Source organism: Rhinopithecus roxellana, chromosome 10 (genome assembly GCF_007565055.1).
Source record: "Rhinopithecus roxellana isolate Shanxi Qingling chromosome 10, ASM756505v1, whole genome shotgun sequence".
Classification (NCBI taxonomy): domain Eukaryota; kingdom Metazoa; phylum Chordata; class Mammalia; order Primates; family Cercopithecidae; genus Rhinopithecus; species Rhinopithecus roxellana.
Window position 1 is genome coordinate 19,581,835 of NC_044558.1, and position 24,927 is coordinate 19,606,761.

The 24,927-nt window shown below is 36.6% G+C and overlaps 1 protein-coding gene across 1 annotated transcript in view; it reads right to left on the reverse strand.

Annotated features, from left to right (window-relative positions):
* Positions 1-18,603: 18,603 nt before the first annotated feature.
* The window catches only part of IL1RAPL2 (interleukin 1 receptor accessory protein like 2), a 660,683-nt gene continuing 654,359 nt past the window's right edge, over positions 18,604-24,927 (reverse strand). The window contains exon 9 of the mRNA XM_030939417.1: positions 18,604-19,472. Coding sequence (XP_030795277.1) covers positions 18,775-19,472 — 698 coding nt within the window. The 3' untranslated portion in view covers positions 18,604-18,774. The remainder of the gene's footprint in view (positions 19,473-24,927) is intronic.

Here is a 24,927-nt window from a genome sequence, read left to right on the forward strand (position 1 = left end):
TGGCACATGGCCACCTGGAATAAAGACTTTATTTTTCTTGCTCTTTTGCATTTGCTTATGGCCATGCAATTAAGTTCTGACCAATGGATGTCAGGTGACAGAGGCAAGAAACCAGGGGGCAACTCCAAGCAAAGAACTGAATCCTGCCAACTGTTATGTGAGTAAGCTTGGAAGCAGACTGGTCCCCAGCTAGGCCTTCACATGAGACCACAGCCTCACCCAACACCTTGAATGCAGCCTTGTGAGAGATTGTGAGACAGAAGATGCAACTAAGCCATGCTCAGATTCCTGATGCACATAAAAGCTGCTTAATTTTAGAATAATTTATTACACAGCAATAGGTAATACAGGGATAAATGTGGCAGTGGAACATGTGACTTTCTGAAAGTGCCCTTCAATAGAAAGGGTGTGCCCTTCTTCTGTTCCTTCCTCTTGATAGCTAGATTAAGGCTATAATGACTGGAACCCCAGCAGCCATTTTGAACCACGGAGCAGAGCAACAGGTAAAAAGTAACCTGAGTTCCTGAGATTATTATGTACAATACCATCCTGGATCACCTACACCTACATTTACAACTTTGAGTTTTTTGGTCACTTAAAGGCAAGTCTAGTCCTATCTAACAATTGTGTCTAATATTACTGTTAACATCATATAAATCTTTTTTTGAGCACTAGCTTTCTTTCTACCCCAGCATCATGGAAGAATAAAAACTAATACAAAATATCTTGTGGCATACTCCTTGTATTTCAGGAATATGTAGTCTAATTTCAAAATGATTTTCATGGCTTAGCTAAATTTTTCTCACTAAAGTCCATCTCCAGCAGAATTTCCTTACATAAATATATGCAGTTCTCTAAAGAATGCTGAATTGTTTTTGGTGATGGGAAACATTTATTTTGTGATGGCAATGTTCACTCCTATTTCTGTCCATTGGTCAGAAAATTGAAGTTTTACACTTTTTTTCTTTTTAAGTAAGAAATTTACATATATAATAAGTTTTGGTTTTATTCCTGGCAAGTTGTATAAACTTGCCCAAGTTCTTTACTACCTTAAAGCCTCAGTCTCTCAATTGGCAAGAGAGGAATAATTATATTACCCTCCTCCTAGTGTAGGTTAAATGAGATAATATACCAAAAATATTTAACATAGAGCTCTACCTAAGTAATTACTCCATAAATGGTGACTTCAATTATATTTTTGAAATGTTATTATTAATACATTTATCTACAGCAAAGATTTCATGTTGATTCTGGCCTTCTTTGGTTCTATTAATATGTTGGCTTTGAAGTCCTCTGCAGATAATGCCTGAACCTGAAAAAAAATTGTTTAAAGTTGAAATTCTCAGACACCAAGGCAGACTAAGAAGGCAGATTTTTTTTTTTTTTTTTGTTTGGGGGATGGCCTTTCCAGGCATCCCTCACATTCTTCTCTATGCAGGGAGTGACCTTTATTCTTATATCTATGGCAGGCTCAATAATGACAACAGTTGATTACCTTCTTTTTCTTGAATAACTTCACAGGTGAATACTCTCCCCAACTACCACAAGTTTCTTCAGTCCTCTATTATGTGATTCTTAGCTGTTCAAGAAGTTCTTCCTTAGGTTTTGATTTACATAAATGAACTCATAGAAAGACCTAGATACCTCGAAATTTTTTCACTAGTTGACTGCTGGTATCATTTGCAGCTATACGAGGTATATATTTAAGGGCAAAATATTGCCCAGACTTTGGTCTCTCCTGTGGATTTTATGCTGCTTTTTGCTATGGGTGTCATCTGTTGAGATAATTAGTTTTGACAAATGCTTGCTGGTCTAGTTTTCTGGAACACAGGGCTACTCATATAATCCAGTCCCAGGTTCATGTGAATTTTTCTATGCTGCTCCCCCAGCTGTTTTGGTTTGCCAGAGACTGTTCAATACTAGAATTTTCATACAAAGCTCTGCTCTCCACCCCACCCAAGAAGCTTAGTTCCCTCAGGGATGTGATCAGGATTGAAATCACTGGAAAAATATTGTAGCTCTAATTTGTGTTAAAGAAATCCTGAGCTGGCCCCAGGGTTTAGCAAGCTCAGATATTCCATAAAAATGAGCTTTTGGGCTGGGCGCAGTGGCTCGCGCCTGTAATCCCAGCACTTTGGGAGGCCGAGACGGGCGAATCACAAGGTCAGGCGATCGAGACCATCCTGGGTAACACAGTGAAACCCCGTCTCTACTAAAAATACAAAAATGTAGCTGGGCATGGTGGCGGGCGCCTGTAGTCCCAGCTACTCGGGAGGCTGAGGCAGGAGAATGGCGTGAACCCGGAGATGGAGCTTGCAGTGAGCCGAGATCGCACCACTGCACTCCAGACTGGGCCACAGAGTGAGACTCAGTCTCAAAAAAAAAAAAAAAAAAAAAAAAAAAAAAAAAAAAAAAAAAAAAAAAAAAAGAGCAAATAACATCTATAAGCTTTAATGTTTAATGTTAGTGAAGAACTACATCTCTCATTGAAGAAAAATGTGTTCTATCTTGTCATCATGAGAGTTTAGTGTTTTTTTGTTGTTGTTGTTTGTTTGTTTGTTTGTTTTTTCCTAGTAGTGTGGTTGGATCGTCGAGCTGCACAATTTCACCACTTAGTCTTCTTGTGAACATTTGGGTTAAGGATACGTGTGTGTGTATGTGTGTGATATGGTGTGTGTCTCTGTGTGTGTATAAATAAATACGTAGATTTTTTTAAAGAATGACATTTGTGACTTATTGATCATCCTAGTTTTAACCAATAGCACTAACTGTCCATGGATTTTAAAACTCTAGGAAGAGAAAAATCAATGTTTTCCAAGTTGATATGATAGCCTAGAAAAGTTGTGTTAAAGTAGATTTTCTCTATTGTATTGTGGCAAATTCTACCTTGTTCACACACACTAGAATAATCAAAATTTTCAAAAATTAAAAATAACAAGGATATGAAGAGTTTGGAATCCTCATACATTGCTAGTAGGAAAGTAAAATGGTGCAGCCACCGTGGAAGAAAGTTTGACAATCCCTCAAAAAGTTGATCATGGAATTAACATATGACCCAGAAATTCCACTCCTAGGTATGTATCTTAAAGAATTGAAAACAAGTATTCAAACAAAACCTGTATATAAATGTGCACAGCAGCACTATTCACAATAGCCAAAATGTGGAAATAATCCAAATTTCCATTAATTGATGAGTGGATAAACAAAATGTGTTATATTCATACAACGGAATACTACCCAGTCATAAAAATAAATGAAGTACTGACACATGCTACCACATTGTGACCCTCAAAATTGTTATGTGAATGAAATAAGCCAGTCATAAATGTCACATATTATATGACTCCATTTATATAAACTATCCAGAATAGGTAAACTCATATAGACAGCAGATTGGTGGTTTCCAAAAGCTTGGGAAAAGAGGGAAGTAGGAGTAACTTCTTAATGGGTGCATGGTTTTCTTTTGGTGTGATGAAAATATTTTGGAGCTAAATAAAGGTATTGGTTGTAAAATGTTGCAAATGTACAAAATGCCACTGAGTCGTACACTTTAAAATTATTAATTGTATTTTATGTAAATTTCATCTCAAAAAATCGGTTTAGTAAGGAAGTCTACTGACTTTCTTAAAAGGTAGTAGGCAATCACTATTCATGTTGTTTTCATGGAAATCTGTGTTTCAGCAGTGAGGCTGACATTTTGCATTTCTGAGATAAATTGGGTTTAGAGATATAATATATAGAAAAAGACCTCTTTAAGACATATATTTTTGAAAAATAGTCTTGCCCATTTTTCAGCCCAATATCAAGTTAAAAGATTCCTTGAAGTTCCTCTAGGTCAAACCTAGAGGAGTACCCTTATGATAACTCTCTTGGGTATCATTTAAGTTTACGTTTAAGGTACATTTAAGGTACATTTATAGATCATGGCCATTGAAAATCAATGGATCTAAGTGAAAGATTAACTTTTTTTCCATTTAACTTGTTACATGTTATGCTCCGGTAACAATATCCCATTTGTAGTTCCTCAGGCATGCATGTTATTTCATTTCTTGATCCATTTTTATCTTCTGTTCATTTTGTTTGGAATGCCCTTCTTACTCTTGACTATTTAGCAAACTTCCACTCCTCTTTCGTGTCCTAAGTCAGTGTCACCTCCTCGAGCTGACTTACTTCTTCCTTCCTCTGTTCTACCTGATATTTTATACATCTGTTTCTTAATGTGTCTAGAACAATTATAACTACTTGCTTGTATGTCTTTTTTCCCCACTAGACTTTGAGGTTTTTAAGAATAAGATCCATATCAATTTTACTCTTGGCTATGTTTCTAGTGCCTAGAAAAGTGTAGAGCCTATAAGATGAACTGAGAAAAGTTTGTTGAGGCACTTAATTATACAAAAGACAGTATAATATTGACTTTCTTGGCATCAGGAGAATAATGAAAAGACCCTTGGAAACCCGGGGATATCTGAGGGTGATTTCAGCTGCCATAGAATTATTTTCGAGAATTTTATCCACAAGGAATCCTGTCTCAAAGTCTCAATCATTTATCTGTTCCCAAGATATAATGTCTCTGCTGTTTTGTTCCCAGCCTCTCCATTTGAGAAAGCTTCCTGATTATTTTTGCTGGCAAAAGTATTTCCTGTAGATGCTCTTAATGTAAAATACAGCATTCTGAGATCATGGGATCTACATTGAAGAACTTTCTTTTAAATTTTTACTTGTATTTGCTGCCATGGCTCAATTGTTCTGAAGACTTGGACACTTTTTTGTAACCTGATTTTCTCCAAAAAAGACAACTCCCTCATCCCTAGAGCCCTTGAAAGTCTCTAGAAGCTTTAGCAAGGCAGATGAGTCCGCCAACTTCAGCACTCTGCCAGTTTCCATCATGTACATGTTTTTAACCCTCAGGGTAGAGTGAATGCCTGGAGATATTCTTTCATAACATTTGTTTGGCAAGAAAAATAGAAAAAAAAATGATAGCAGCCAAGGGTCACAGTTTCTACATTCTGCAAGAATATCTTTAAGCATATTCTGCTTTTATTTTTGCAGAGTAAAAAGCTCATAGCTTTGTGACAACTCCTCACATTATCATTTTTTTTTTTTTTTTGCTTTGTTACTGGGTTGGGGCTATCACAGCCATAATTCTAGACTGCTCACATTTTTTCATTTGAAAGTGTTAAATTATATCCCCTACCTTCCTTTTTCCTAAGCATCCCTCTAACTACTTTCAGTTTTCAAATTCTGTAAAGGAGATACTTTTAATTTGGGGACCACTTTTAATGGCACCCATAGAGGGGCTTCTGAAGATACACAAACCCCTTCAGATTGTGAGCTGAGTGAAATTATGTACATTTTTATATTTGTGCATTTATTTCTGAAAAATAAGATCTGTAAATTTTACCAGTTCTCAAAGTAGTCCAAAAGTGTGTTCAAAACTATTATGACATATAAACCTAAGCAGATATGCTGTAAGGGAACGCTTCAGATAATAAAGTAAGGGTCTCTGATTCAAAAAGAACTTTCCTTTTAAGAGGGATGTCTCTTTGTTTAGGGAGTGAGAGCTTTGTTTAGGGAGTGAGAGTCTCATGAAGTGAGATTAGAACTTTCTGGAATGTAAAAATTGGTTTTGGGATTGAACCCTTACACCTTGAAACTGAGTCTCCTTATTCAAGCTGCTGGAACTTACAGACCACTAGCTGAGCTGTTGGAAGTCACATAAAAATCACCAGTTGTAGCTCCTAAAGGAGAAACAGCAAAGGAACTGTTGCTGGACTTATAAATCTTTTTCAAATATTTGAGGTCCAGTTGTTATTTGTAGGTTGCTGGAGAAAATGTTCCAGCATATTAATATCTGTAAATTTATATGTGTAAACCTGGGTACATTTCTTTATCAATCTGCATTTATTCAGCACTCTAAGATGATTTACACCCTCCCAGTCTCTGAAAACCCTGAGGACAGAGTGTTACACATACTCTCGATTATTTATGCATAAAAATATGAGGTTTGGCTATTGGATCCACTGACATAGCTAAACATTTTTGGCCTCCTCACAAGGTAAAGAGTGGAGATGTGGTGGTTTGTGAACTTACATTCCATAGTCTGCATTGGTCTGTGGGGGAAGTGAAGAGTGGGGATAAAAAGAGCTCCTTCAACTTCTCAAGGTTGACTGAAAACTCAGCTCTCAGAAACAGGGTTTCATCCTTTGAGGCATAATATCAGAATTGGGATATTTTCAGGTTTCGTCAACTTGGAACTCTCATTTCTGCCCTTAAGTAATCTCCTTTCCCAGTATTGTTCGTAATACATATGCTTGATTTGGCTTGTTGGGAGGAGGTTACATATGAAGTGCTTATGTTTCCCAGTTGATATTCTTATATCTACATTCACCATTCGCCTATACTTTATAGACTTTCTGCTCTTTTACATTTTATTTCTTGTCTAGCATTAGTAAAAGCAGGGGCCATGACTTACACTTTGGAATCCCTGCATGTCTGGCACAATGCTCAATATATAATGTATACTTAATATCTACTGATTATTTTAATTTTCATGTTAACTAGTGATTTCTGGCCTTTAGTGACTTCAAATAATATCTCTAACTCCTAGAGGTAGTGAGGTTGGATTTTCATTTAAAGGTATACAGCCAAAGAAAAGAGTTCATTGGTCAGATGTGACTTTAGAGAACCGAATTCGGCCTTTCTGTTCTTAGCGGTGGTCAACTAAGTTTGGATCTAGTTAGAGTGGACATGGCTCTTGTTAGACTGGACACGATTCTTGTTAGACTGGACAAAACTGGAAGATTCCAGGACATACTTTTATTCATATAAGTATGACGTATGACCCTTCTAATGGGTACATTAAGACACAGGGAAAATAATGCAGTTTCTAAAATTGTTCCACGTGGTAAGTTCAGTGTTGTTTAATTCAAGTCCGTTTGGGACTGTGCAAGAAAGTTTTACATAAGGGCAAGTCAGATAAACTCTTCTTATGACAAGCTCTTCTCTTCTAGGAGTTTATTTGCTATACATTGGAATGTAATCTCTATAGGACAGGTATTTGTATTTGTTTTGTTCACTTCAATACCCCAATAACTAGAACAGTGCCTGGTAGAGAGGGTTCCCAGTAAAACTTTCCAAGTAGACACAATCAATGAATAAGAGCTTACTGAGCAGCAACCATGTGGTTAACAAAGTGGTAAGTTCTCTGAAGATACAAAGAAAACTTTTAAAATGGAGAAGTCATTATTATTCATGAGTTTAGAATCCACCTGAGATGAAATGAACAGATAACAAAGCAATTGCACGCTAAAGCACCCAGACCAAGAATAGAAAGATTTAAGTTCTTTTTCTCACTTTGCTATTAATCAGCTGGGTTAGCTTGGAAAAGTCACTTTTTTAGGAGCATTAATATTTTCTCATTTGGAAAACTGAGTAGACAAACTTTGATACTGAACATATGATAATTCTATGTTTACAAATGCAGAGGAACAATAAACACAGTGGGTTGTAATAGTCAAAGAACATGTCAGGTAAAAGATGGACCAGAACTTATATGTTTTAGAGAAGGGGGCAAAATGAGATTCCCTAAAAGGAGGAGTTCAGGTAGCAGGATGTACAAAAAGTTAGAAAAGAGATTTGTATCCAATGCAGTCAAATATGAAGTGTGTATGTATGCATATAGTGCTTAGAACAGTGACTGGCACGCAATCAACTTGATATATGCCTCAACTATTAAATGTGTATAGGGGGAGGGAGGTGGGGAGAAAGGAGAGGACGGGGAGGGGAGAGGAAGAGGGAGAGATAGGAGAGAGAGGAGAAGAAGACAGAGAGGGAGAGATAGAAATAAAAGTCAAGTAGAAAGATGGGTCTGACAGGAGTGGTCAGGGTGAATTAGAAGACAAACCAGCTAGATAGATATTTTAGTGATCTGAGCAGTCAGAAGCTACAATAATATATATGAATTGGAAATATTCTTACATATCAACTATTTCAGCCTCACACTTAAACTCGAAATCCTTTCTGCATTCTTCCAGTCAGTCTGACAGTTTGCAGTGACAAAGTGTACTGTTTTTCAAGGCAGCATATTTGGTTTATGGGTAGTTTGTGTCCTTAGACAAAACTTTCTGATTCTGAGCCTAAATTTGCCTTCTTGGTGAGTTCCACTCATTATCTTGGTTCACCCCTTGGGGCCACACTGATTATGTCTAATTTTACTTTAACGTCACATTTTGGCTAAATTTTCTCTTTTTCAGGAAAAAATTATTTCAATTCATTCAATCATTTATTCCATGGCATGATTTCAGATACTTCACCATCTGAACAATCTTCTTCTGAAATCTCTCTAGACTGGTAAAGTTCCTATTAGAATGTGGGTACCTAGAAATGAACACAGCCTACCAGAAGTGGTCTGACTAGTGCCAGGCTCCTCCCTTGAACTGGGCATTGTACTTGTATTGCTCTGTTCTGACACTACATTTGCTTTCTAGGCAGCTACATCACACTGTTGAATCATTTCAACTTGTAATTGCCTTTAAACCAGAACTATGCAATGGCTTGTTAACCTGGTAAATTTCCTCTTTGTTATTTTGGCCTTTCAGGTCTGGTAATTTCTTTTTAAGTGGAAAATTCAGGGAGCTTGGCAGGTTGAAAAACTACTTATTTCTTTAAAATGTCTAGGGTTGCTATTATTTTGGGGGAGAGGTGAGTGCTGAGGTAGGCACAACTCACTGATAATTCTGAGAAGTTGGAGGGTCTATTAAATTACTGAATTAGTGAAAAGTCTGGATCACATTCTAATTTGAAAGAGAACGTTCTTTAATATAAAAGTGTTAATTGGAATAAAGACTGTGATGATGTTTTCAAGGAAAGAATGTGCTTGACCAACTATAATGAATAGGCATGATGAGCAGCACCCTTCCCTATATACATTTCGTGGTGAAAATCCTTTAAAACTGTCCTTGTAATGCTCAATGTTGGGCATTAATTTGTCGAGACAACTTTTTTTCCCTCTATACAGCAGAGAAGAAAATACAAGTAATAGCTGACACTTTCACAACATCTACTATATATACAAGACTCTCTTCTGAGCATTTTATGTACTTAATCTTCTTAATAATCCTATGAAGTAGATGCTACTGTTATCCTCATCTTCCTTATCCCTATTTTACCACTGAGAAAACTGACACACTGAGAGCTTTAAGTAATTTACCCAAAGTGAAACAGATAGTAAAAATTAGTGAGGAATTTGAATTCAGGAAGCCTGGCTATAGAGTTGGTGCTCAAAGCACCTCTCATATCCAAACACTCATCTTAGTCAGAATAGTAGAATTCAAAAATGTCTCCAACTTGCTTTAGCTAGGAGACCAGATTTAAGGGTGAGTTAAGCTCCCATACTACAGACTAATATATCTTCTCTCCTGCAAGTGATGATGATTATGCAGGAAGAGATTTCACAATTGATTCTGCTCCCTTTGCATATTTAGTGTATTTGGTTAAGCGTTTGGGACCTTGCAGATAGATCTATGTGACATAAAGATGTTTGAAAGGATTTAACATTTTATGAATTGGCAAGACATTGTCTTCCCTCCACCTGAAAAGGTAGATGGATGGATGTCTGGCCAGGCCCGGTGGCTCACACCTGAATTCCCAACACTTTGGGAGGCCAAGGCAGGCAGATTGCTTGAGCTCAGGAGATAGAGACCAGCCTGGGAAACATGGTGAAACCTTGTCTCTAAAAACAAGTACAAGCTAACACAAAAAAATTAGCCTGGCATGATGGCATGCACCTGTAGCCCCAGCTACTCACTCAAGAGGCTGAGGTTGGAGGATCACTTGAGCCCAGGAGGTCGAGGCTGCAGTGAGCAAGCCATACTCTTCCCATTGCATACTAGTCTTGGTGACAGAGGCAGATCCTGTGAGCCATAATCTTGCCATTGCAATCTAGCCTTGGGGACAGAGGGAGACCCTGTCTAAAAAAAAAAATCCAGTCTATGGTGAAGATGAAAATAGGGGAAGAGTATGGAATCCTGGATTCTAGTTTTAGCTGTCACTAATAAGATTTTTGGCTTTGCATAAATGACTTAATATTTCTGAGTCTCAGTTTCCCCATCTTTAAGAGGATTAGATGATCTTTCAGAGCCCTTCCAAATCTAACATTCCATGTTTTAAGAGAGTAAAGGAAACCAATGGTGACGAAGGAGAGAAAAAGTTTAAAGAACTTTCGTGGATGAAGAAATGAAGTCAAGCCTTGGCTTTACCATTTTTAATTATCTTTGGATTGTGGCTGAATTGAAAAGTAAAGAGGGAGATCAATGACCCTCATCCTCTACTATGTGGCTCAGAACTGGGTTTGTGCACATTCGAGGACAGGAAAAGAAAGAAAGAAAAAGAAATCTTTCAAACCAAGAAAGCTAATTTCATGTGAATTGGCATCAGTGCAAAATAAATTAGATGAATAGTTTACAGTATATCTCTCATAATAATCTGGCTTGTCTTGAAACATTGAGCTTTTTAAACAAATTTTACTGCCTGGCCTATGGCTTTGTGGTTCCATCATGTTCAAGAAAAAAATGCTGACAACTTGTTTTCTGTTTCCACTGGCAGCATTACTGTTTTTAAATTGAAATGATAAATGGTTGGTTATGGTGCAATGGCTGAGCTTTGAATTCTATAGCGATATTCTATATTTCTCTTTAATGCACACACTTTTATTTCTACGTAGATTTCCACTGTGTTTAAAAATGCTCATCACGTCATAATTGTAATCAGCAAACTATTACATGAATTTTGGTCCTAATATTCAAAAAAAGATACACCCTAATTTAGGCTTCCCTTTATTACCTGGGAGTGCTTTTGAGAAGAGCAGAGAACTCTGAGTAGAAAATTCTTCTTTAATTTTCCTGCTTGGGGAAACCAAGGTGTGCCGAATATTTTCCTCATTTATTTTTATCCATGCTTTTTGAAGCATTTGAGAACAGTTGATTTGCATTTTCTCCACACACCCTTGCCAAAGACAGTGATAGAGACCTGGAAAGACTCACTTTGATCTGAAGGTAGTTTTGCTTGCCATGTGCTTGTGCAATTGAGTACTAGCTGATAATCAAAACCAACTCCCCAAACCTGAGCTTAGTCTTTGACGCCATATTTGAGGCTTTGGGAAAAAGCCTAAACCTTTATATTTTTATCTGTCAAATGAGCTTATCCAGGTCCCAAAGAACATTATACTTAATGATTTTTAACCACTGTGGAAGATGGGGCAATCACAAATAGTCACTATTTGTGTTAAAATGTTGCATATATTAACAAAATTATTCAGAGATGAAGCTTAATTAGGATGTCTATGACTCCTCTTCTTGGTGCCTACCTAACTTCTGCTCCTAACCTTAGCATATTTCTAACATTCCCCATGTGCCAAGGGTGTTTTTGAATTTTTGAATCCCTCCTACTTTCTGTTTCTATCTCCTTCTACCTTTATCAAGACATAACCATGAGTTGCTTCATAATTGTAGGTTTCTGTACTCCATGGCACCATCTGGTATTTGATCAAGTCACTTGGTCTCTGGGCCTCAGGTTTCCTAAAGTAAAATGAAGGGATTGACAGAAATGGCCTTGAAGTTCTCATTCATTTCTAAAATTGCCTAAGTTAATATCCACATTAATGTGTTATCTAGAAAATGTGCTTCCCTTCCTGATAGAGTAGTTTGGTGGAATCATAAAGGCTAGATTGTGGCAACTCCATGGGGACATCATGATTTAACCTAGTTAATATGATTTTAGGACACCGGTGATAGGCATTTTGGGGACTGCCTTCCTCATAAATTTTGATTTCCTTCAAAATGTGCTCCATAAAAGGCTACCAATTTTGCGTACTCCTATAGTTATCTCTCTCTGTTGGTTTGCAGGTAGCAAGTATTTCATGAACATAAAAAGAGATTTACATGTATTATTTCAGATTTAACTCCTAATACATTTAATTGAGGTCATAGCCTCTTAGGAAATAAGCAATATTTCTGAGGAGCTTCTTTAGCAAATTTTCTTTTACTGTTGGTATCATCCCAGCCATACTTTCCTGGAGAATTCATTGTGATCAACTCTTCCAAGACACTGTCTCACTCTAAAAGCAATCGCCTCTCACAAGCACTACTCATAGATCAGATGCTTAAGTTAAAAAAAAAAAAAAAAAAAAAAAAAAAAACTCCTCCTGAAATGCAGCTTAACTAGTGATATTATCAAAAAGCTTCCTAATCAACTTGTAAACATTTTAAACTTCTATAACGAGAAACCAGTTTGATTTTACCCAGGTTAAGGAAAAAGACAAACTATGGTGATTTTTTTTTTTTTTTTTTTTTTTTTTTGGCTTCTCTTTCCTTTAAAACAAAGAACAAAATGACAAATCCAAATTTGAGACATCTGGATGTTTCCCATCAGTGGCTTAAACATCTGTATTTTTTCACTTCTCATCCAGATGTTTTGGTCTTATGTAAACTTAGCTAAAGTGAAGCAGAGTATCAAGCAATCATCTGGGGACTTTGATTAACATGGACAACAAATCTGAATAATCCATGTTCTGAGAGTCCTGGTTTTTGTCTAGCTCAGAACACATTACTAATGAGGTCAAAGTTACTGTAGGTTTGTTCCTTGAATGGGGCCAGTTATCTGTGATCTGTTCCATGGCCACAAAATGCACCTCTAACCTCAGCCAGCTGTCTTGGAAAATGAGTGTCCTTGGTCATACAGGCAGTCACGCAAGAAACCTAATAACCAATCTCTATCACTTGAAAGTAAAATAAAATGTATTTCCTGTGGACAGTAGGTCAGCAGTGACATTTTGTGTAAAATAATAATTGTAACAATGATTCTTACATAGCTCTTACTCTGTGCCAACACTGTTCAAAGCACTTTGCATACATTAACTTACAATGTTCACACTCTTGTGTATTATTGGTATCCGCATTTGACAAATGAAGAAATGGAGGCACAGAAAGGCTAAATAATTTGCCCCACATAAAAATAGATGACATTTTAATATTTTCTGGTATTTTGCTACTCTATCAAGAAAGTTAAGGACTGTCAAGCTATTGGATGTTTAGAAAATGTGTCAGAGGAGGACAGAAACTCAGATTTCTCTGCATCCTGAATTCATTGGTGGAATTGCTACTGTGCCCAGTAAAGTAGGTTAATCTAATCCCTATTATTTGACCCAATATGATAATTATAGGCATAAATTACCTTTTGCAAAAAAAAAAAAAAAAGAGAGGCAATGTTTTTATTGGCAATGTCAGCATATAAAGTATGTATTTAGGAAAAATGACTATGTGGTTAGGAGCAATGAACTATGTTGGGTGGCCTCACAGAACTAAATTGTATAAATGCTCTGAAGAAGAATGATTTGTGTGACTGGCAGAATGCTTAGGAAACTTTTATCTCCAACCACAAATTGACTTAGATCCTAAAATGCTAGACCTAGACAGGATGTAGATAGATAATCTAATACACTATTTTCTTTTTAAAATGTTGCAAACAATAAAAAAGTTGCTTGCTGAAAGAAGCAAATGGAAAAAATAAACTCTCATATTTTTTAAGGATTATAGGAATTTAAATTTCACAGTGCTCCCAAATCCACTTGTCCATTTAATTCACAAATGAGATGTGAGCACCTACTCTGTGACCAGGACTATTATGGATGCTTGGACTATAATAAGGAGTAAGATGAGACCACTGATCTTCAGCAACTCTTCATCTATTCTGGCATTTTCTATTTCGGAAAGTGGTGTGCGGTGGCTCAGGCCTGTAATCCCAGCACTTTGGGAGGCCGAGGCCATTGGATCACGAGGTCAAGAGTTCGAGAGCAGCCTCACCAACATGGTGAAACCCCGTCTCTACTAAAAGTACAAAAATTAGCCGAGCGTTGTGGCACACACCTGTAATCCCAGCTACTCAGGAGGCTGAGGCAGGAGAATCACTTGAACCTGGGAGGTGGAGGTTGCAGTGAGCCGAGATCACGCCACTGCACTCCAGCCTGGGCCACAGAGCGAGACTTCATTTCAAAAAAAAAAAAAAAGGAAAGGCCCTCTTTCCTACAACTTTCCTGCCTAAGTTGTGTTTCATCTTCTGGTGTTCTGGAAAACAATTGCTAAGCATCTTAGTAACAGAGACTATGTTCATCAAATCCTGCATCCTGCCGATTTCTCTCCCTCCTCAGATCTGCCTTTTTCTGAGTATCCAGGTCACCACCCTAGCTCCATCATTTCTCACCTCACACCTGAACTATGATAACAGCATCTTAGCTGGTCTCCCTGCCTCCATTATCTCTCTTTACCTACTTTTTCCTGCATCTGCTATCAGATGAATGCTCCACCACATTTCTCAGCCCTAGTTCTCTCTCTCTCTCTCTCTCTCTCTCTCTCGACAAGGTCTTGCTCTGTTGCACAGGCTGGAGTGCAGTGGCACGGTCTCAGCTCACTGTAACCTCTGCCTCCCAACCTCAAGTAATTCTCCCACTTCTGCCTCCTGGGTAGGTGAGACTACAAGCATGCACCACCACTCTCAGCTAATTTTTGTATTTTTTTGGTGGAGACAGGGTTTTGTCATGTTGCCAGGCTGTTCTCAAACTCCTGGACTCAAGTGATCCACCTGCCTCCCAAAGTGTTGGGATTTCAGGTATGAACCACTGCACCTGGCTCTTATTTCTTATTATGTCCTCACACAGAGTCTGCTCTTGCCAACCAAATGTGCTTGCTATCAGCTAAATAAGACTGACTTATTCTTTGTTGAATCTTCTCATGTGCTATTCTCTGCACTTGAGAAATTCTTATTCTTCACCACTCTTGGATTTATTCCAAACTTTTATCTTGCCACAGTCAGCACTGAATTGCCCCACCTCACTTGTCTGCTCTGCATGTACAATATTAATTTCCTATACTTAAATGTGTTTTATAAATACCCACCTTTCTTCATGTATATGATGTGTACACTACTTGAGCACAGGGACTTCAATGTTTTTAAATGATTTCTATTATACTTTATGCAGTGGCCAGTACACAGTGGGCACTCAATAAATACTTATGATTTACTTTAATACCATTTGGAGAAAATGTTGAGCAAACAGCAGTGAGCATTTGGAAAGACAAGTTATATGAGTGTAGGTGACTTTACAAGTTCTGATCGCACAGTAATTAAATGGACTGCCAAATAAGCTTACATTTCCTGTGGCTGATTCTAGTTCTAAACCAAGACAAGTTTGATGTAAGAGTTTGAAGTGAATGATTATTGTTTATCAAACTACTCCATACATTCATCAGAAAGCCTTAATGCTCAACACTGTGATCTCTATCAGACATAGTAGAACAAAAATGCATGAGTAATAGAGAAATTGGAGCCAGACAATTTTCAACATCAAATTCTGTCCTAGAAAAGAGCAACAACAATTGCAAGTATTCAAACTTAACTGGTCACTATGGAACTATTTTCTGTCTTGAGTCTTGTTTTATCAGCACACTACCTCAACTTGGGAAATGAATATCAGGAGTGTAAAGATTTATATGTGTAATTTTCAGGATATTTCCCTTGGCCATTACTCAATTTTCTAGAAAATACTTTGTAAAAACCAATCAATTTATTTAAAAACAAAATGTCAAATGGCAGTAAATGCTTTATAGCAGTGGTTTCTTACTCTTGTAAGCCCTTCAAATACTACATGGGTCAAAGACTCTCCTTCTCTTTCCTGCAAGACTTTTTTTTGCTTTTCACACTTACCATACTCCAAACCTGTTGTGGAAGTTATCCGCAGGATACTACTGATTCCCATGTCCTCTTGGACACCTCTATAAACTTCTCTTTCATAACTGAACTCTGTTTCACTCTCTGATTGCAACATTTCCTCCAAAGACCTACTATGTTAACCATCAATCCTCAGACAAAATATCAACCTCTCACATGATGCTATTTTTGGTTCAAGCCTTACCAGAAACCTGCAACTCTCTTTGTACTTATATTTTTGAGTGAGTGATTGAAAGCGGACCAGATTTGGACTTAATTCAATTAAAGCTTAGAGGCAGTGAGGACAGACATCTTCTTTTCAGGTACCATCCAGCCACTTTTTAGAGTTTCCATAGTTATATTGGAGCCCATAGATTATCAATCCCACCATATTTCATGTTTTGTCTAATTAAACCCATGTACACATTGTCCATATCCTTGAGCATTGTTTGTTCTCATGCAATTTCAATTTCCTATTTATGGTTTTGTACCTTTCTCATTTGTCTCATCATTTCTTATATTTTCTGAATGTTTCACCTTAAAATAATCTGTCTTAAAAAGTATACATTCTTGCATACAATAAAATAACAATAAATTTGTTATCAATATATGATAACTAGCTGTACCAGTGTTTTTCTAGATTTCCAAAATCAATTTCAGTGAAAAATTGAGAAGAAATATTTTTCTCTCTGTGAATGCAACTAGGAAAATACTTCATGTTCTAGACTAAATACCTATTATACCCTTATGGGCTATATATTTTAGAAATCTGAGATGAAAATTAAATTTTGAATTGCCATATAGAAATAAATTTTTATAGATAGTGTACACATTGGTTCCTGAAAATTGTAGAAAAGGTTTCTTGTCAAGTTCCCCAGCACAAGTGTGAATGCTCTGTTTTTGAGTACCTAATAGTAGTGAAAGGACACATTGTGGCCAGCCAACTCAAATTGCTACCCACATTTAATCATTGTAAATAGAGGAAGCAGAGAGACTCATGTTATATTTTCAGAACTTACATGCTCAATACAGAACTATTAATTTAAAAATACCACCAAACATTCTATTTGAATTAATCTAGATTTCTGTGAAAAATAATATAATAAAAAATACAATTGGTGACTTAAACTTATATTACACGAGTATATGAGTTCATGCAGATTTTTAACTTAGTAAATACACATAGCATTAAAGAACAACCAGAGTAAATACAACTTTATAACACTTGGAAACAGTTCAGAATTGATAAATTTTCATTTTGAAAGACTTATAGATTTTACAGAATGAAATTATCTTTCCCAGTGGAAAAAGTACATCTATAAAACACAGACATGTATTGAACAGGGTTTTTCAAAAGAGCAACTAATTGTCTGCCTGTGAAATGAACATGTATCACTGCTAAGCTTTCACCTACTGTTGGTGCAGAATGCATTTTCTGAATGGCTGGATACAGAAAAGCAACAGAGAAACAAGTAATTTGAACAAAACTCGTAGATCACAGAAATTCAATAATGAAAAAATACTGAAAGAAATAAAGCATATTATCTGGTGTTCTCATACATTTGGGATTCACAATTACAAGGGGTGGGCAAATTATTAATTTTTACACATTGTGTACATTTGTCCTTGTTTTATGTTTGTCCAAGAACATGATTTAAGAACTATTGCAAAATGCCAAAATTGACCTTGATTAACAAATGACCCTCACAGGCATCTAGGTGGAGAGCACATCTAATTTGATTAATTGGAAAGAACATAAAGTAGTAATCCATAATAAATACTAGAATAGGAGCACATTCCTTACAGCAAATAGGCAATACTTAGATTATTTACAGGGATTTTCTGGCATGGTACAGTCACAGTCACTATGTGAGGATGGAGAAGTTTAGCCTATCAAATATACTCTTCAAAGCACCAGGAGTAGACATACTTGTGCAGGAGCCTTGCACAGATGGCCAAATACTATACATACAGAATAGTCTGTTTTATAACTACATTGCCAGTGAGAAACTCTGCAATTGCTGCACTACCACTAGTAAACATAAATCATTCAGCACTTCATCTGCGAATATTGTTGCAGTACTTCTTTTCAATTGCTGACACTTGCAGTCAATATGTATTTAAATTCAAACGTCAACGATGTTGAAAAAAAGCAGGAAGATGTCCACATCTTCATATAATACTTACAGCAGGTCAAGGAAAAAATCCAAATGTGAATTTGTTGGCAAACAATGAAATGTGTACTTCAAAGTTGTTTTCAAAGTTGTAAAACTTTTGGAATTAGAAAGCCACAAGGGCTGTTCAAAATCATCCTAAAAGAACACACAGCCTGTCTGTTCATTTGCTTAAATGCACATTGTTTACCTATCTACCAATTTGCCTACAGAAAATGTGATTCCCTAATAAAAATAAAAGCTGTTATTATGAGCTGTTGATTTAGTCTATAGAAAGTGTCCATTATGTTGAAGAAGTTTTAAACATTTCAATCACATTTTTTCTCAACTGATCTTCCTCTACAAACAATCTTCCAACGGGAGTGCATCAACATTTCTTTCTTGATAATTCCTGAATTTTCAGAACTCTATAGAAGTTATTTTTCCCCTTAAACTTGGTTCAGAATTTTCAAATTCAATTAAAAATCTTTAAATTTTCTTTATTTCAAATACCGTGTGAATACTGAAATCTTTTTAAATATGGGCAAGACAGCTCACCTACTAAGCATGCAGTCCATGTGCTATCATAAAACCTACTCTAAGACAACAGGATTTTAAAATTTTTGTTTTCAGGAAGAAATCAAAACTATACATTAGAACAAGGCACCATACTACAAAAGCAGGTCCTTCTTTCCCCCCACTATTCTGGAAATGTAAACAAAAATATTTAAGTATAAAAGCCATTTTTGTAACTTTTTCTTCAAACACTTTTTTAACACCTCAACGTTATTAGGTGTACTTTATGCTTGGTATAGCAGAAATTCTCTATGCTCATCTAGCTGTTCAGAGGAATTCCTATTTTTCACTACCAAATATCACTGGTAAAGCTAAGCTCTTTGGAGGATAAAGGCAGCAAAGAACTGTTCCTATGAAATTCCTGGGTATCTTTCAGGGTGTTATTAAGGGGTAGCTGTCCGTTGAGTAGCGTCAGAGGCAGGTTACAATAAGTATGGTGGTTGCCTAAGGAAGGTACTGGCAAGGTCGTGGTTGGTATCTCATGTTTATAACCTCTGCAACAGTGCCTCATTTGCATTGAATCTGAGTGGTGGAATTCAGGAAGACCAGCTTGAGATGACACCAGAGTGGCTGAAGTAGTGGTCATGGCAATAGAGGGCATAGGCTGGAGTTCTCCAAAAAGTCCTTGTTCTGCGGAGTCTAGAACATGGCACTGAGATAGCATTTCTTTTTTCTTGATGGGCATTTCATATACTAAGTGCTTCCAAAACTTAGAATTTAATTTGCTGCTTTTTGGTCCCTTCCACTTGATCAGGGACAGAAGTTTGATGCTGCGTTTTAGTGATTCCACTTCTTGGCAATTCACTTTCCCTTTTAATCCTGTACACTCAATCAAAATCACTTTGATTTCTCCACTGACTAGCATGTTATGGAGTCTGCTTTCCAGTTCAAAAATACTCCATCCCCGTCTGAGAATATAGTCTGGAGTTAGCACGATAATAAGTCTTCTGCTTTGTTCAACATATCTTGTGAGATCTTCCATGTATGCTACAAATCACAGAAAGAGAGAAAGAGTAAAACAAAGACACTGCCAGTCTTTAAAGCACCAGGTTTGCACACTAGTATAGCAAAGATCCAGTCTCTCACTAAAGTCCATCACATTTTCTTTTCTTGTATTGCACATTTCCTTCCCTAAAACTGAAAAATAAACTGCTTATAATCATTATTTTCTTTCCCTTACCATTACTTACAGTGTTTTTTTGGCTAACATAAACTCTGACTTCTTCAGAGCTTATGTGTATTTCAGTGATTTCTATTAATGTATTCATTTAATTAATACATTCTATTAATGTATTCATTTAATTCAAGTCAGGCTTCCAAGTTAGTGAACAACTAAAAGGAGCCGATGAAAAGAGAAATGGAGCCTTTTAATAAATGCAAAGTTACTGTATTTATGGGGTTCGTTTGCTTTTCTTCTCTAATTTTCTTTATTTTTATTACTATTATTTATTGTAATTGACAAATACTAACTGTATGTATGGCCCCTAGTTCTCAACTACTAAACAAGGAGGGGGCTATGTATACTAACTACTTGAGAGATAACTGTGATATAGAGATGGTGGAAAATCTCTTCTAGAATCATAGCTTGTTTCTCCGATTATTTCTGTCATTTGCAAACTTAGGTTCGCCATTATGCCCTTCAAACCCAGAGACAGGGAAGTGGTTTGTGCCCATGACTTTAATTGGAACTAGCTGCTTTTGTTCCAAGGAAGAGTGAAGAGTAGAGTCGGAGGTGGGGGGTGGTGTGAAATGAACAGTGAAGGAGTCTACCAACTGAAAAGTAAGTATTTGCCCTACTTTGTGGAGCAATTCTGAAAGTGAGATGAATATGTTATCTATGGCTTTTACATGGTAGAAAAACACTCAACTAACTCCAGATTTATTTATCACATGAAATAATCCCTTTGGAATCATGCTTCCCAAGTCTTATCTGCCAAAAGGGGAAACACACACATGTTTTAACAAATGGAGACTTAGACACAGGTGCTACACCAGAGAGCTGTCTTTCTGAAGCAGAACACAAGGCCTTGTCTAATGTACAGTGCCCTCTAGCAGAAGCAGTGCTTACAGAAAGAAGCATAGCAACATTTGTCACCACAAATCTGCCCAAGGTTACAGACTGCTTTCAAGGAGTCACATTCAGCACATATCGTGGGGCCACCGAACAGCTCAGTACAAGCAATTTGAAAAGAGAAACTTATTTTACAGATGCGTATTTTACAGATGATCTCTCTTTTCTAAAGTTTTATTTTCACTACTTGGCAGCAAGAAAACTTTTGCAAGTGAAAATGAACAAACTTTCTATATACCCTACAGATAAATAAGAAACTTTTAAGAGTTACACATAGAATTGCCTATTTAACAATTTGTTGTTACTGTTCTTTGGGTTTTGACTTAATACATTTCAGGATCTTTCTCATGCAGTAGTTACAATGACTGTATCTGTCGGGATAAGGCAGTGTCTAAGTAGAGAGGGAACTTTTAAGAATTTTGAGTGCTTTATTTTAGAGATTATGCATTCATGGGAAAAAATAAGCAGTGAAATCTGTAAAAACAAAATGAAACAAAAAAAACCACCACACAAATAGTAACTGGGGAGTTATCACTCTGTAATTATCACTTAGAGAACTGGTGAAATAGAAGGGAAGGAAAGGTAGAAAGTTTCAATAGAGTGGAAAAATATTTTCCCAATGTATCAACAGCTCTGACTCTTCATTTTCTTCCTTTCTTTCTGCTCCCAAAAAGAAAGAAGTTATGTGGGAAGCTTCATCATTAGAAGTTGGATCTGTAAGATACAGTAAAATAAACTATCATGCATTTTTCTCATTATCCTTTTCACCTTTTCTCCAAAACAAAACAGAACAAAACCCAAACCCAGAATCATGATATCAATGCAGGAGTCAATGAAGATACAGTTTTACCAGGTGAATTATGAATTCATAATTAATTTTATAGAATCATTCTTCACAAAATAATTTACCAAGGGGTTACTTTGAGTAGTATTGTTCCTTAATTAATTACAGCTTGTAATTTCATTTTAAAAAATTAAACCTTGTACAAACCTTGTCAGTAGCACTCTGTCACATAAAGTGTACCTCTAGGAACAACAGAATTTGTATGTGTTAGTTTGTAGCCTAAATGTACTTTTCTTTCTTTCTTTTCTTTTCTTTCTTTCTTTCTCTTTCTTTCTTTCTTTCTTTCTTTCTTTCTTTCTTTCTTTCTTTCTTTCTTTCTTTCTTTCTTTCTTTCTTTCTTTCCTTTCTTTCTCTTTCTTTCGAGATAGAGTCTTGCTGTGTTGCCTAGGCTGGAATGCAGTGGCACAAACAGCTCTCTGCAACCTCGACCTCTTGATCTCAAGCAATCCTCCTGCCTCAGACTCCTGAGCAGCTAGGACTACAGGTGCCAGCCCCCACGCTTGGTTAATTTATTATTATTATTTTTTATGGAGGTGGGGTCTCACTATGTTGCTCAGGCTGGTCTCAAACTCCTGGCCTTAAGCAATCCTCTGTTCTCAGTCTTAAATGCACTTTTAAACTATGCTTTTAGAAACTAAAACTATATCTATACATGAGTCTATCAACTTAAAGATAAATAATTACAACCCAGGTATCTAAACTTATAAGAGAAACTGTATGCACATGTACTAATTCATTTGATTGGGATGTCATGGGCTTTGGCTTTGCTAGCTTCTTTTTGGGATGAGGAAAGGAACAGGGTGACATTTTCCCTCCATTAGTATGGTTCTCCCCTTTCATCCATCTATTATATTTTGCCATCTGACAGTTAAGCAGTATGCAATATTTAGGGTTCTTGGGGCTTCTTAGAGATTTACTAGACAAAATTTACATTTGCCCCCAGAAGGAATGCCTGTCAGTACAGGTCCCACTATACTCAGCTGCACAGGGTGTGGGAGTTAAAGGGAACCTTGGAGAGAGGGAGTGGTCCCTGTCTCCTGCATACTCCACTGGCTGTGCTTATTCTGGCAAAGCCTAGTGGAGAGTTGAGGCAACCATCCAGATAATTCCGGCTGAAAACCTCCTGTAGAAGAAAAAAGGTCTGAATTATCCTGGTTTGTCCTACATATACATTAATCATATGCACTAGAGTCAGTCAGTCAGTACATCAAAATTTTCCCTGGGCAGACACAGCCCTAGTGTCCCAAAGAAAACATAAGCCATTTGCTTGGGCCCTGAATCTCGTGTTCCATTTCACTTGGTGAAAAACCAAGTGGAAGTTTTCAGATGTGAAGCCCACATTTCACTTCTTGGGATGAAGATCAGTGGCTGGGCAGCAACCTCAGTGTTTGAAAGCAGCTGGGGAGGTGCCTCTAAGAGCTGACTGGCTCTAAGGAAAAGAAGGAGAGACTGTGCCCTAGCTTCCATATTCTGGCTTGCTTTCTGTTTTTCTCTCTTTTTCTCCCCCATTTCCCTCTTTCTACCTCTGTCTTTATCCTTTTCTTTTTCTGCCCTTTTATCCTCTTTTCTTTTTACTTCCCTCTTTGTTTTCTTTCTTTTTACCTATCCCATTCTTCCTCTCTCTCGTACCTCCCTCTGCCTCCTTCTTCCTTCTCTTCTTAAGTTTTCTTTTGTTGTCTTTGGGAAAAGATAAGAACCTAGCCATCAAGGAAAATAAAAGTAAATGAGGAAGAAACCAAATAGGTAGAGTTCATAGTTTTTACTTGCTAATATTTAGCCAGGGAATTGTTGCTGGCTTCTATGAAGCAAGTGCCCCAGTTTCCCCTTCACCTCAGAGTTGTACGTCTGCATCCAATGACTGTGATCTGCAGACTGATACATTAGGCCCATGTCTTGTTTTTGTATGGCTTGTGAGCTAAAAATTATATATATATATATATATATATATATATATATATATATATATATACATATATTTTTTTAAAGAGTTGTAAAAGAGAAGAATAAGAAGAATATGATGCAACAGAGACCATATGTAATCTACAAAACCTAAAATATTTACTATCTGGACCTTTACAAAGAAGTTTTGCAACCCCTGAATTAAAGATCAAGGAGGGCGGTTGGGTTTGGAAAAGTTCCAAATAATATAAGCAGAAACAGGTATCAAGTTAAGACGTTGCCAGTCCATAGTTAGTACTAGTCCCTGACAGGCAGTGGGGTTTGCCCTCATAGGGTTGTGGGTTTTTGGGAAGACATTTTAGAAACCTTCAAAAACCGTTTTTAAAAGTGTGTTACCACGAAGAGATAATAAAGCAATGTTTTTCAAAAAAAAAAAAAAAAAAAAATCCCTAAATCCACAGCACATATGAATACTCACTAAATCTTGCCCTGACTTGTTCTGGCAAATTTAGCAACTGAGTAGCAGGAATCCCTTAAAAGACTTTCTCCACATAAAAATATGAGATATCCCTTAAATAAAAGGTCACTAATTCATTTCTTTGCAAGTTGTGGTTTGATGTAACTACTGATGACAGCAAAGACCAAAAGGGGCTGTGTCTGATAGCCTTCTGTTTCTCTAGACAAGTCTGCGAAACCACAGCAGATTATCAGACATGAAACAAAGCCAAGTGCATTTAACCTATTTATAATCTTCAACAATTAGAGAAAGAAAAAAGTGTCCTTGAACATAGTTTTGATAAGGTGCTTAAACTGATATAAATTCATTTTTTCACATTATAAGTACAAATGAAAGAAAACTTTTCCTTTTGTCTCTGCTGGGAGTTGACAGAGAGTTAGGAAAATATTCTGGAATAAAATGCCTTGCCACTAGACTCCTTGGGATATGTACTTATTAGAGAGATGAAAAAATATCTTTCCAGTAGCACCAGTATTTGCAAAAAGCAAAGAAAGTTGCTACCTAAAGCCTTATTAAAAACAAAGCAAATTCAATTTTAAAATCTCTTTCAAGGGCCATTGTATAAAACAAAATTCTAGTGCATTTAGAGGAGAAATAGAATTAGATCTAGAAAAGTGACTTAAAAGCAAATTATGCCATTCATTAACAAAGGAAAAAGGCAAAGTGAAGGAGGAAATAGAAGCAGGAAGAATGGCAGCCCCAAAAGAAATTGCTTCTAATGGGAGACATACACTTTTCCAAAAGAACTCAGTACTTTCTTAATTCTCAGGCCACTGAGTCTACTGCAGATGTAGACAAAAAGGACATGGGAGAAAAAACTCTATATTCATGAATTTTTATGTGGTCTTACTATTGCTTACTAACCATCTGATTTCTCAAACTAATCAATTAGCTTCTTATAAATTATTTTTGTGTTGACATCTCCACTAATGTCAAGGTCATTATCAGCAGCATATAGGATATATTTTTTAAGAAGTTAAAATAAAAATACTTAGCCTGTAAACAAAAGCATAAGTTCTTACTTTCCAGATTCACAAAATAGTAATTTGATATGCTTAAATTCACAGCTATGCACAGCAGATATTATTAGTTAAAAAGACACATCATTAGG